The following is a 14,212-nucleotide window of genomic DNA, read 5'->3' on the forward strand; positions in this document are numbered from 1 at the left end:
AGTGACACAGGAGAAGAAGAAGGGAGAGAGAGACAGGAAGCGAGCTGCATTCATTGCCAATCCATTTGGCTTCACCAGGCGATTACTTGGGGACAAGCGTAGTGGCCGCCTCATGTGCTCAACAGATGAAGGCAATCACTTCCTCCATGTCACCCTGAGCGATCCGATGAGGGAACGGGAACTTGAACCCAACAAAGCACTCATTAGCCCAGCCCCGCCCCCCCCCCCCCAACAATAGAGTTCAACCGGAGGGAGCCGAGTCTGAAGGACGTTGAGGAGGTCATCAAGGTGTTGAGGAGCTCAGCCTCTGCACCGGGCCCGAGTAGCGTACCATACATAGTGTACCAGCGCTGCCTAGAGCTCCTGCGACTCCTATGGAAGACCTTAATGGTGGTATGAGGAAGGGGAGAGTTGCTGGCCAGTGGAGGTGCGCTGAGGGAGTTTGGATCCCGAAAGAGGAAAACTCAAAGAACATCAATCAGTTTCGGTCAATCTCGCTGCACAAAAACAGCGACATCGACCCCCTCAGTGCAGCAGGATGGGATTCCTGGAGTTCCCGGCTGCTTGGAGCACACTGGAGTAGTCACGCAGCTCATCAGAAAAGCCCATGAAAACAGAGGCGACCTAGTTGTTCTGTGGTTGGACCTGGCCAATGCCTATGGGTCCATGCCGCACAGACTGGTTAAGCTTGCACTACACCGCCACCATGTTCCCAGTAAGATCAAGGTCCTGATCCTGGATTATTACCATAATTTCAGGCTGAGGGTGACTTCTGGGTCAGAAACATCAGACTGGCATGGGCTTGAAAAGGGAATAATAACGGGCTGCACCATTTCTGTTATTCTTTTTGCTCTTGCCATGAACATGGTGGCCAAATCAGCCGAGGTAGAATGCAGAGGCCACCTAACCAAGTCTGGTGTATGACAGCCGCCAATAAGAGCTTTTATGGACGACCTTACCATCACCATAACATCGGTCCCCGGGAGTAGGTGGATCCTATAGGGCACAGGTGTCAAACACAAGGCCCGCGGGCCGAATGCGGCCCGCCACGCCATTTTATGTGGCCCACGAGAGCTTAATTGTCATTCGTCGTATATCTTTTAAGTTACAGACATTTCTAACTTTCAAACTTTCATTTCTCAACACATTTTTCCAAGTTGCTGTGCGTCTGACGGCACGGCCTCTCCTCACTCGCACACACAAGATGGACGCCGTTAGTGGAGCCGCCCGCCCGCAATCACCGCCTCCCCTCTCCTCACTCCCCTCACTCTCCCACACCCGGGGGACACTGTCTCCCGAGCAGAAGGGAGATGGTCGGACTGATGGTCCTCATCCTTCCCTTCCGCCCCTTCAACCCACGCACGGCGTCCTCGAGTCCCCCCCTTCCACCGATGGCGGCGTCGCCGAAGGTCGCTGCCACCGACGGCCTGTCGTGACTTCAGACTGTGCGCCTCCCGCAGCGCCTCTCTCCTCGCTCCCCACGCTTCCCTCCACTCCCAGCGCTCCTATCTTTCATTCTTCCAAAGCAAAATAGACAACATCTACAGCACCTTAACCACCAACGCACCTGCTCCCCCTCAAACCACCTGCCCCCCCTTATCCTGTCAGCCCCTGCCTCAGTTCTCCCCAATCTCCACCACCGACCTCTCTGACCTCTTCACAGGAATAAAAACTGCCACCTGCTCTCTGGACCCCATCCCCTCCAGCTTTGTCAAGGCCTGCCTTCCTGCTCTCTCTCCACTTATCACTGCAACAATAAACTCCTCCCTGTCCACTGGCATCGTCCCGCCATCCCTCAAAATCGCTGCTGTCACCCCCATTCTGAAAAAACCTGATCTAAACCCTGACACCCCAAACAACTTCAGACCAATCTCCAACCTACCCTTTCTGTCCAAAGTTTTGGAACGTGCTGTAGCTTCCCAACTCAAATACCATCTCTCTACCAATAACCTGTATGAAACTTTCCAATCCGGATTCCGCTCAAACCACTGTACTGAAACTGCGCTCCTCAAAATCACAAACGACATTCTCCTCTCCTCCGACGCTGGCAACCTCAACATCCTCATCCTACTTGACCTCAGCGCCGCCTTTGACACCATCAATCACTGCATTCTCCTCACCCGACTTGAAACCTCCCTTAACATCACCGGCACAGCCCTATCCTGGTTCAAATCTTACCTCTCTGACAGACACCAGTTCATCTCCATTAACAACTGTAAATCCCCCACCGCTCCCCTCCCCCAAGGTGTCCCCCAAGGCTCAGTCCATGGCCCCCTCCTCTTCATCCTCTACCTGTTCCCCCTTGGTCAATTAATCCGCCGTCATGGTCTCAACTTCCACTGCTTCGCCGATGATATCCAGCTCATCATCTCCACCAAGTCAGTCTCCCCCACCACACACTCTACACTGACAAACTGCATTACTGAAATAAAATCTTGGCTTCAATCAAACTTCCTCAAACTCAATTGCAGCAAATCTGAAATCATCATCATTGGTCCAAAAACGCTCACCAAATCCACCCAAAACTTCATCCTCAACATTGATGGTCTCCCAGTATCCACCTCACCTCACATCCGGAATCTTGGAATCATCCTTGATCAAACCCTCTCCTTCGACAAACACATCAAACATATCACAAAGACAGCCTTCTTCCACCTCAAAAACATTGCCCGTCTCCGTCCATCCGTCTCCCCCACAGCTGCAGAAACCCTCATCCACGCCTTCATCACCTCCCGTCTGGACTACTGCAACAGCCTCCTATATGGCGCACCCTCAAAAATCATCAATAAACTTCAATACATTCAAAACTCCGCTGCCCGTCTACTCACACACACCTCGATCCGTGACCATATCACCCCCGTCCTTTATAAACTCCACTGGCTCCCCATCCCCCAGAGAATCCAGTACAAAATCTTCCTCATAACCTACAAAGCCCTCCATAACCTGGCCCCATCCTACCTGACCGACCTCCTCCACAGGTACACTCCCACCTGCACCCTCCGCTCTGCCGCTGCCAATCTCCTATCCCCCCACATCCGGACTAAACTCAGATCCTGGGGGGACAGGGCTTTCTCCATCGCTTCTCCCACCCTATGGAACTCACTACCCCAAACCGTTAGAGACTCCTCCACACTCACCACATTCAAAACATCGCTGAAGTCTCACCTGTTCAGTACTGCCTTCAACCACTGAAGGTCACCTCACCTTCTGTCTCCTTTCTCTGTTCATTTATTTATTTACTTATTTATCTATTTATTCATTTCCCTATGTTCTCAAAATCTCTGTAAAGCGTCTTTGAGTATATGAAAAGCGCTATATAAATAAAATGCATTATTATTATTATTATTATAGACCGCCCCGCCCGCTCCGACTCCAGTAGTCCGGGGCTCCCTACCCCATGCACGCTCGGCAAGTGCCTTTCGCCGCCAACGGCTCCACGGGGGGGGGGGGGGGGAGGGGACGTGGGGGGCCGAGTGGGGGGGGGGGAGGGTGGGGGTGGGGGAGAATGGAATTATGGGGGGTGGGGTGAGGAGAGAGTAGGGGAGAGTGGGACTGGGGAGGGGGACAGCGGGGGTGGTTGGGGGAAGAGAGTGGGGGTGCGGGGAAGGGGACAGTGGGGGTGAGGGAGGTGGGAGGAGCAGAGAGTGGGGGTGGAGGGAGAGTGGGACTGGGGAGGGGTGGAGCAGTGAGTGGGGGGGAGGGGACAGTGGGGGTCAGGGAAGAGTGGGGGGAAGGGGACAGTGAGAGTGAAAGGGGGAGGAGGGGGTGGGGGAGGAGAGAGGGGTGGGGGAGGAGAGAGGGGTGGGGAGGAGAGAGAGGGGTGGGGAGGAGGGGGTGGGGAGGAGAGAGGGGTGGGGAGGAGAGAGGGGGTGGGGAGGAGAGGAGGGGTGGGGAGGAGGGGTGGGGGAGGAGAGAGGGGTGGGGAGGTGAGAGGGGTGGGGGAGGTGAGAGAGGAGGAGAGGGGGTGTGGAGGTGGTGATGGGGGGAAGAGAGAGTGGGGGTGGGAGGGAAGGGGGGCTGTGAGGGTCAGGGAAAAGTGGAGGGTGGGGGAAGGAGTGGGGGAGGGAGGGAAATGTGGGTGATGGGGAAGGGGACAGTGAGAGTGAAAGGAGGGGGGAGGGTGGGGGAGGAGAGAGGGAGTGTGGGGGGAAGGAGGTGGTGGTGGGGGGAAGAGAGTGGGGGGTAGGGGAAGGGGGACAGTAGGAGGGTGGAGGGGGAGGGCGACAGTGAGAATGCAGGTGGGGCGAGTGGGTGGGGAGGGGAGGGTAGGGTGGGAGAGGGTGAGGAGAGAGTGGGGGAGGAGGGGGTGGGTGAGGAGGGGTGGAGGAGAGAGTGGGGCTGGGGAGGAGAGAGTGGGGGGTGGGGGAGGGGGAGGAGAGAGTGGTGGAATGGGGGTGGAGGAGAGTGCGAGTGGGGGGTGGGAGGGAGAGTGCTACTGGGGAGGAGGGTGGGGTGGGGAGGAGGGAAGAGTGCGGGTGGGGAGGAGGGGGGGAGGGGACAGCAGGAGGTGGGGGGAGGAGGGGGGTGTTGGTGAGGAATGAGATAATGGGGGTGGGGGAGAAGAGGGGGACAGTAGGGGTCAGGGAAGATGGGAGAGTGGGGGGTAGGGAAAGGAGGGATCAGGGGGATTGAGTAGGGGGTTGAGGCTGCTACACCAATACAGCAGAGGCTTTGGGTCCAAGGCTCCTCGGTCACACCCTCTCCCCTTCCCTGGGCCGCCTTTAATTGCGCTCACCCCTCCCCCTGGAGCGAGCACACGGCACCACAGTGAAGGAGAAAGAAGATGGCCGCTGGCAAGACGGTGTCAGAGGCTCCCTCTCCTCTTTCCCTTCCTCACCCACCCCTCCCCTCTCCACCTCCCCTACTCTCCCCCCCCCCCCATTGAGATTCTTTTTTTTTTAAGAGACAATTTATTTTAAGGAAAAAACGCGATTTCCCCAGGTCGCAATGGAAACATTACGAGGAACTTGTCAATGTGCTTACATATATTTTTACATTTATGTTAATGCATGTACAATATTTGTTCATTTCAATAAATATAACCATATAACCATATAACCATATAACAACTACAGCACGGAAACAGGCCCGTTCGGCCCTACCAGTCCACGCCGACCACTCTCTCTGACACTAGTCTCATCTACCTGCTCTCAGACCATAACCCTCTAATCCCCTCTTATCCATATACCTATCCAATTTACTCTTAAATAATAAAATCGTGCCAGCCTCCACCACTTCCACCGGAAGCCCATTCCATACAGCCACAGCCACCACCCTCTGAGTAAAGAAGTTACCCCTCATGTTACCCCTAAACTTTTGTCCCTCTATTCTGAAGCTATGTCCCCTTGTTGGAATCTTCCCCACTCTCAAGGGAAAAGCCTACCCACGTCAACTCTGTCCGTCCCTCTTAAAATTTTAAAAACCTCTATCAAGTCCCCCCTCAACCTTCTACGCTCCAAAGAATAAAGACCCAACCTGTTCAACCTCTCTCTGTAGCTTAAGTGCTGAAACCCAGGCAACATTCTAGTAAATCTCCTCTGTACCCTCTCCATTTTGTCGACATCCTTCCTATAATTTGGCGACCAGAACTGCACACCATACTCCAGATTCGGCCTCACCAATGCCCTGTACATTTTTAACATTACATCCCAACTTCTAAATTCGATGCTCTGATTTATAAAGGCAAGCATACCAAACGCCTTCTCACCACCCTATCCACATGAGATTCCACCTTCAGGGAACAATGCACAGTTATTCCCAGATCCCTCTGTTCCACTGCATTCCTCAATTCCCTACCATTTACCCAGTAAGTCCTATTTTGATTTGTCCTACCAAAATGCAGCACCTCACACTTATCAGCATTAAACTCCATCTGCCATCATTCAGCCCACCCTTCCGAAAGGCCCAAGTCTCTCTGTAGACTTTGAAACTCTACTTCATTATTAACTACACCACCTATCTTAGTATCATCTGCATATTTACTAATCCAATTTGCCACACCATCATCCAGATCATTAATGTAAATGACAAACAACAGTGGACCCAACACAGATCCTTGGGGTACTCCACTAGACACTGGCCTCCAACCTGACATACAATTGTCAACCATTACCCTCTGGTATCTCCCATTCAGCCATTGTTGAATCCATCTTGCAACCTCACTATTAATACCCAACGATTTAACCTTCTTAATCAACCTTCCATGTGGAACCTTGTCAAATGCCTTACTGAAGTCCATATAGACAACATCCACAGCCTTGCCCTTATCAATTTCCCTGGTAACCTCTTCAAAAAATTCAAGAATATTAGTCAAACATGACCTTCCAGGCACAAATCCATGTTGACTGTTTCTAATCAGGCCTTGATTATCCAAATAATTATATATATTGTCCCTGTATCTTTTCCATTAATTTTCCCACCACAGCCGTCAAACTAACAGGTCTATAATTGCTGGGTTTACTTTTAGAACCTTTTTTAAACAAAGGCACAACATGCGCAATGCGCCAATCTTCCGGAACCATCCCCGTTTCTAATGACGTTTGAAATATTTCCGTCATAGCCCCTGCTATTTCTGCACTAACTTCCCTCAATGTCCTGGGGAATATCCTATCAGGACCTGGAGACTTATTCACTTTTATATTTTTCAAAAGTGTCCGTACCTCCTCTTCTTTAATCCTCATAATTTCCATCACTACTCTACTTGTTTTGCTTACCTCACATAATTCAATATCCTTCTCCTCGGTGAATACCGAAGAAAATAAATTGTTTAATATCTCCCCCATTTCTTCCGGCTCAGCACATAGCTGTCCACTCTGACTCTCTAATGGACCAATTTTATCCCTCACTATCCTTTTGCTATTGACATATCTGTAGAACCCCTTGGGGTTTACTTTTACATTACTTGCCAAAGCAGCCTCATATCTTTTTTTCGCTTTTCTAATTTCCTTTTTAAGATTCCTTTTACATTCTTTATATTCCTCAAGAACCTCATTTACTCCCTGCCGCTTATATTTATTGTATATCTCCCTCTTTTTCCGAGCCAAGTGTCCAATTTCCCTGGAAAACCACGGCTCTATCAAATTATTATTCTTTCCTTTCCACCGAACAGGGACATAAAGATTCTGTACTCTCAAAATTTCACCTTTAAATATCTTCCATTTCTCTATTATATCCTTTTCATAAAACAAAAAGTTCCATTTCACTCCTTTTAAATCCCTTCTTATCTCCTCAAAATTAGCCTTTCTCCAATCCAAAATCTCAACCCTTGGTCCAGATTTGACCTTCTCCATAATGATATTAAAACTAATGGCATTGTGATCACTAGACCCAAAGTGCTCCTCAACACATACCTCCGTCACCTGACCCATCTCATTTCCCAAACAGGAGGTCCAACACTGCCCCTTCTCCGGTAGGTACCTCTACGTATTGCTACAAAAAACTATCCTGCATACATTTTACAAACTCCAAACCATCCAGTCCTTTAACAGAATGTGATTCCCAGTCTATGTACGGAAAATTGAAATCACCCACAATCACTACTCTGTGCTTACTACTAATATCTGCCATCTCTACTAATATCTGCTACAAATATCTGCTGTAATTTGATTATTATAATGATCAAATGCAGACAGTTATTTAACAATATGTTAAAGATTAGTTACATTTATACAGTCTTACAATTACAACCGGCCCTTTGAGGGCAACCATAATGCTGATGTGGCCCGAGGTGAAAATGAGTTTGACACCCCTGGTATAGGGTATTGAGAATCTTATCACCTGGGCAAGGATGAGTTTCAAGCCAATCAAATCAAGGTCCATGGTGCTGAAGAAGGGGAAGGTGCCTGACAAATTCCTCTTCTTATTATGCGGAACTGCCATTCCCTCCATCACTGAGAAACCTGTCAAGTGTTTGGGGAAGCTTTTTGACGCAACTCTGAGAGACTATGCCGCCATTCAAAAGTCAATCGAAGACCTTGAAGCCTGGCTCACCAAAGACGACAAGTCAGGCCTACCTGGCAGTTTCAAGGCCTGGATTTATCAGCAATCCATCCTGCCCCGTGTCCTGTGGCCTCTCCTGGTTTACGCTGTTCCATTGACCACATTTGAGTTAGACAATAGACAATAGACAATAGACAATAGGTGCAGGAGTAGGCCATTCAGCCCTTCGAGCCAGCACCGCCATTCAATGCGATCATGGCTGATCACTATCAATCAGTACCCCGTTCCGGCCTTCTCCCCATACCCCCTCACTCCGCTATCCTTAAGAGCTCTATCCAGCTCTCTCTTGAAAGCATCCAACGAACTGGCCTCCACTGCCTTCTGAGGCAGAGAATTCCACACCTTCACCACCCTCTGACTGAAAAAGTTCTTCCTCATCTCCGTTCTAAATGGCCTACCCCTTATTCTCAAACTGTGGCCCCTTGTTCTGGACTCCCCCAACATTGGGAACATGTTATCTGCCTCTAATGTGTCCAATCCCCTAATTATCTTATATGTTTCAATAAGATCCCCCCTCATCCTTCTAAATTCCAGTGTATACAAGCCCAATCGCTCCAGCCTTTCAACATACGACAGTCCCGCCATTCCGGGAATTAATCTAGTGAACCTACGCTGCACGCCCTCCATAGCAAGAATATCCTTCCTCAAATTTGGAGACCAAAACTGCACACAGTACTCCAGGTGCGGTCTCACCAGGGCCCGGTACAACTGTAGAAGGACCTCTTTGCTCCTATACTCAACTCCTCTTGTTACGAAGGCCAACATTCCATTGGCTTTCTTCACTGCCTGCTGAACCTGCAAGCTTCCTTTCATTGACTGATGCACTAGGACACCCAGATCTCGTTGAACTCCCCCTCCTCCTAACTTGACACCATTCAGATAATAATCTGCCTTTCTATTCTTACTTCCAAAGTGAATAACCTCACACGGGACCAGTAACATCTTGCAGCTCCCAATCAGTGGTCTCACTGAAGAGTTTATGGCGGCACGGACAAGAAAAGCCCTACAGTACAGACACTCCAGGGGCCAAAAGGTGTCATCGGCTGGCATCGAGGTGAGAACAGGAAGGAAATGGAGGGCGGAGAAAGCAGGGGAGGTGTTAGAGTCACGTCTAAGACAAAAGGCATTGGTGGGGATCATAGCAACCGGCAGAGCGGGCTTGAGATACTTCCCCAAGGCCCATGTTGGCAAGGCCCAGTGCAAGGAGAGACACCATCTCATCCAGAATGAGGTCCGAGCAGGTGTGGAGGAAGAGCGTGTGAGCAGGACGGTGGGGTTTAGGCAGCAGGGAGCGTGGACAAGGTGGGAGAGCATACCGCAGCGCAGGATTACCAGGTCAAACATCATGCAGGCAGATTTTCAGCACGTCCGGTTCCTTGTTCAAGCTGTCTACGATGCCCTACCAAGCCCAGCAAACCTCCACGTCTGGGGCAAGAGCGTGACACCTTCCTGCCCACTTTGCACTGGAAGGGGATTAGAACATCTCCACAGCAGCTGCCCAAAGTCCCTTGGCGAAGGTCGCTATCGGTGGCGCCACGACCAGGAGCTTAAGGTGGTTGCTGAGAGCATAGCCACTGCCATCAATAACAGCAAACATCACCATGCCCCGAAGAAATCAATCACCTTTGTGAAAGCTGGAGAGAAGCCTCGACCACAACCAAAAACAAGGGCGGGCCTCCTCTACACGGCCACTGACTGGCAGCTGCACGTCGATCTTGGCAAACAGCTGACTTTTCCGCAGCACATCACAGCAACATCACTCCGGCCAGACATGATCATCACCTCCGAAGTGACAAAGCAGTTGATCATTATGGAGCTGACAGTGCCCTGGGAAGAGCGTATGGAAGAAGCAACTGTGAGGAAATGCGCAAAGTACCAGGAGCTGGTGGAGATGTGCCGGCACCGAGGCTGGAAGACACGCTATGAACCCATAGAGGTGGGCTGCAGAGGCTTTGTAGGTCGCTCACTCTGCAAAGTCCTCAACCAATTGGGCATTAAGGGGCTGGCAAAGAAGGGGGCCATTCAATTCGCAAGCGAAGCCGCTGAGAAAGCCACTAGATGGCTTTGGATTAAGAGGGCTGATCCGTGGGCAGTTGCTGCTGGGACGCAAGTCGGGGCCTGATCAAGCCCGGCTGGGTCGCCTCGCCGAGGGTGTCTGATCTTGTGAGACCCGAAACACCCGATGACCCCAGGTCACATCACTGAGGATGCGTCCCAGTGCACCCAGAAAATGTATCTTGCACATAAATTCTAAATAAATACCTACTTATTAATGAACACGAAAGCATTAGATTAAAATGCAATTTTTTTTCTTGAAATAAAATAAACCTCAATCAAAAAGTTTATTTCATACCTGTCACTTTCTGTTTTGCGTGCTTTCTCGTTGATCCTCACGCGTTCAGTTGTTTGGTGTTGCCCTGGTTCTCTTCTGCTACTCACTCCTTCTCGATATCTCTTTGCGTCGTTTCTTCTGCTATTCACTCTCACTCGATGTCTCCTTGCGTCATTCCTTCCTTGACCATGCTGTGACTCGTTTGGTCCCTCCTTTTGGCCTGATTTTAAAAAGATAGAAATATGTCAGGATGTATATAGTTACAGATTCTAAATAAAAATGAACACGAATCCATTAGATGAAAATGGCATTTTTTTTCTTGAAATTAAATAAACCTCAATCTAAAAGGTTATTTAGTACCTGTCACTTTCTGTTTTGCTTTCTTTCTCGTTGATCATCACACGTTTACTTATTTGTTGTTGCTCCTCTTGTTCCCTTCTGCTCCTTACTGTCTTTCGATGTCTGTTTGCGTCGTTCCTTCTTTGACCAAGCTGTGACTTGTTTGCTCCCTCCTCTTGGCATGAACTAAAAAATATAGAAATATCAGGATGTATATATTTATAAATTCTAAATAAAATCCTACTTATTAATGAATACGAAATCATTAAATCAAAATGGCAATTTTTTTTCTTGAAATAAATTAAACCTCAAAAAGGTTCTTTAGTACCTGTCACTTTCTGTTTTGCGTTCTTTCTCCTTGATCCTCACACGTTCCGTTATTTATTGTTGCTCGGCTCCTCACTGCTTCTCGATGTCTTCTGCTCCTCACTGCTTCTTGATGTCTCTTTGCTGTTGGTGACACAATGCGAACCCAAAGGGTCCGCGCCTGTGCAGTTTGGGCCCATTGATCTAATACTTACGTTAGAAGGCCTTTTCCATCTCCAGTGCCCGTCATCCATGTGTGACGTTACAATGTGAACCCAACGGATCCGCGCCTCCACAGTTGGGGCCCGTTGATCTACTACTTACGTTAAAAGGCCGCTGGTTCTGCGCGTGACGCTTAACGCCTAATTGGTCCGGGTTCCGCGTGGTGCATTCTGTTTGGTTCCTGCCGCTCCTCCACACGTGCGGTCGATTGATATGCTCTGACCTCCCGCTCGACGCCTCATTGGTCCAGGTCCCACTTGCAGAGTCATTGCTCAGCGAGGCACGCCTCGAATGACAACTTTCTTCGTTGATATGCTATCCTTCAGGAAAACTTTGACATTTTTACTAGCCTTTCCTCGGCTAAGAGCCACATACAATTGTCCATGCTGAATTACCGGTTTCTCGAGGTATACCAGCACATTTTCCATGGTCTGTCCTTGTGCTCTATGGATTGTCATACCAAAACATGTCTGAATTGGGAATTGTCTCCGCTGAAACGGAATGTCTTCACCTTCTGTCAAAGTAAGCGGTATCCTAGGAATCATTACAATATCATTTTTACAACGATCAGATTATTGTGTAGCTGTTCCACAATCATCCTCGTTCCATTGCATAGTCTTGGAGCTGCCAAATTTCTCATTAAAATGATCGGAGATCCTTTTCAACTCCAATTTCTGTGGTGGTAATCCAGAGATCTCTACTGAATCGAGGAATTCTGTTGGGAAGTGAGTAGCATTAGTTCCCTCAGTCACAGCATTGAAAGCATATATCTCGAAGAGTTCTTCATGATTCCAGGGAAGCGGCTGATTCATCTAGAATTGATGCTCCTCATGATATCGTGGAGCGGAACCAAGATAGAATTGTTGGTGATTAATTGGGCAGCATTATCGAAGGTGGGGTAATAAAACCAATGCAATCCTCCAGTGATCTTGCTAATAGGACCATGTCTTCTGGGATTTCAATCTCATCGTCTTCATATTTCGAAATCCTGTCTTCGCCAACATTCAGCAAAAATTGAGAATAGTCGTCTTCTCCATCTCTCAATCGCATATTCCTCTTCAATTTGAACTTGGTGAAAGTTCTCCACAAGTAGGATTTCTTGATGCATGAATTTTCAATATCAGCATCGTTTCCCCTTTTCACAACAGGAAGGAGTTGTCCAAAATCACCACAACAAACGGTAATAATACCGCCAAAATGTTCATCCTTGGTGCATATATCTCGAAGAGTTCTGTCCACGGCTTCGAAGCTCTCCCTCCTAATCATCAGACACTCATCCCAAACAATCAGTCTCAATTGCCTGATCAATTGTGCCGTGTAGGAGTTCTTCTCAATGTTGCACATTGTATTCTCGGTCACTTCGATGGGTATCTTGAATCGAGAATGTGCAGTTCTTCCACCAGGCGTCAATGTAGCTGCTATCCCAGAGGATGCGACAGCAAAACCAACACCACCTTTACCTCTAACTTTGGAGAGGATCAAATTTGTGAGAAATGTCTTTCCCGTTCCTGGTGGGGAATCAATGAAAATCATTGAAGGAACATTCCTATCTAAGCAGCCGCACACATGGTCATACACGACTCTTTGCTCAGCATTCAGCATCGGATCCTTCTCTGCAACAAACTGCTGTTGTTCAGGCATACTATACTGCAACACATGCAGCAATTCTGGATTGTCAACAATGTTGATCCTGAGGGAGCGTGTCCAATGCTTGGCTGAGTAGACATAACGTTTCAGCACTCCCGAAAACAAAGCCCTAAACTGCCAAAAAATGACGTACTATAAAAATCAAGTACTTTAAATTTAATCTAAAAGGATACAAAACGTTCTGATGTCTGGCAAGAAAGGAAAAAGTGGAATACAACTGCCACAAAAGAAAAGAAATCCAGCAGAATCAAGAAAAAAAATCGAAGGTAGGCCTACAACCCAGAGGGAGCAGGGGCCTGGATTTGGTGAGCCCTAAGCAGGCGGAGAGTCTGGGGAGGGCTCCGGTGCGAAGCTGGAGTCTACTACTCCTAGGAAGCGCCCTTTGACTAGGGGCGAAACACAACGTGGTCCTCGCGAGCTAACTGAAGTCGTGTCTGGAGCCTCGGACACGAGTGAGGATGAGGAAACGGGAGGCCTCATTAGCAGTGGTAGTGGAAACAAGGAAGAAGGAGATCAAGAAGATACAGAGACTAACATTAAAACGATGCTGGAAGAAATTATTAACAGGCTTAAGAAAATTGAAGGAGATAACAGGTTGATGAAAAATGAAGTGAAAGTACTGAGGAAGGACATCAAGGGAATCCATAAGACTTTGAAAAAAATGGAGGAGAATTTTCAAACAATGACACATAGGGTTGATGATATACAAATGGAACATGAAATGTTAAAATCTACAGTGGAAAAAAACGAAGATAGTATTACTGCGGCAGCAATTGAAAGCAAAAAGTTGACGGAGAAGTTTGATGTCTTGGAAAATTATAACAGGAGAAAAAAATGTTAAAATTGTTGGTTTGCCAGAGGGAGTGGAGGGGGAAGACCCAATCAATTTTTCCAGGACTGGATAGTGACTTGTCTGGGAATAAATAAACAAGGTGCGATGGAAATGGAAAGAGCAGGGCTCTAAGACCGAAACCTTCAGCTAATCAAAAGCCAAGATCTGTTTTGATTAAATTCCTAAGATATCAAGATCGAGAATTGGTTCTGAAGTTAGTCGGGAATAATATAAGAGCGGGGAAACCAATAGAGTATGAAAGTACTAAAATAATTTTCTACCCAGACATCAGTAATGCCTTGTTGAGCAGAAAACAATTAATAAAGTAAAAAATATTTTATGGGAGAAAGGTTATAAGTTCATTTTACTGCACCCGGCTACTTTGAAGATTACGATCAACTCTGGAGATAATAATTTTTTCAAAGACTTTGTCCAAGCACAAGATTTTGCTGAAGAATTGCCATGGAGAAAAGCTCAAGAAGACTTAATTAATGAATAATTACTAACTCTATTATCAGTTTCAACAATTTTGATAT

General features: G+C 48.1%; 1 protein-coding gene across 1 annotated transcript in view; it reads left to right on the forward strand.

The window, feature by feature from the left end:
- LOC144612482 (uncharacterized) overlaps window positions 1-13,685 on the forward strand; it is a 15,182-nt gene extending 1,497 nt beyond the window's left edge. Inside the window, 8 exon segments of the mRNA XM_078432065.1 lie at window positions 11-208; window positions 211-394; window positions 397-521; window positions 523-807; window positions 7,910-8,106; window positions 8,959-9,952; window positions 10,401-10,530; window positions 13,165-13,685. Coding sequence (XP_078288191.1) covers window positions 11-208; window positions 211-394; window positions 397-521; window positions 523-807; window positions 7,910-8,106; window positions 8,959-9,952; window positions 10,401-10,530; window positions 13,165-13,685 — 2,634 coding nt within the window.
- Window positions 13,686-14,212: the final 527 nt, after the last annotated feature.

This window comes from Rhinoraja longicauda, unplaced genomic scaffold (assembly GCF_053455715.1).
Source record: "Rhinoraja longicauda isolate Sanriku21f unplaced genomic scaffold, sRhiLon1.1 Scf000045, whole genome shotgun sequence".
Taxonomy (NCBI): Eukaryota; Metazoa; Chordata; class Chondrichthyes; order Rajiformes; family Arhynchobatidae; genus Rhinoraja; species Rhinoraja longicauda.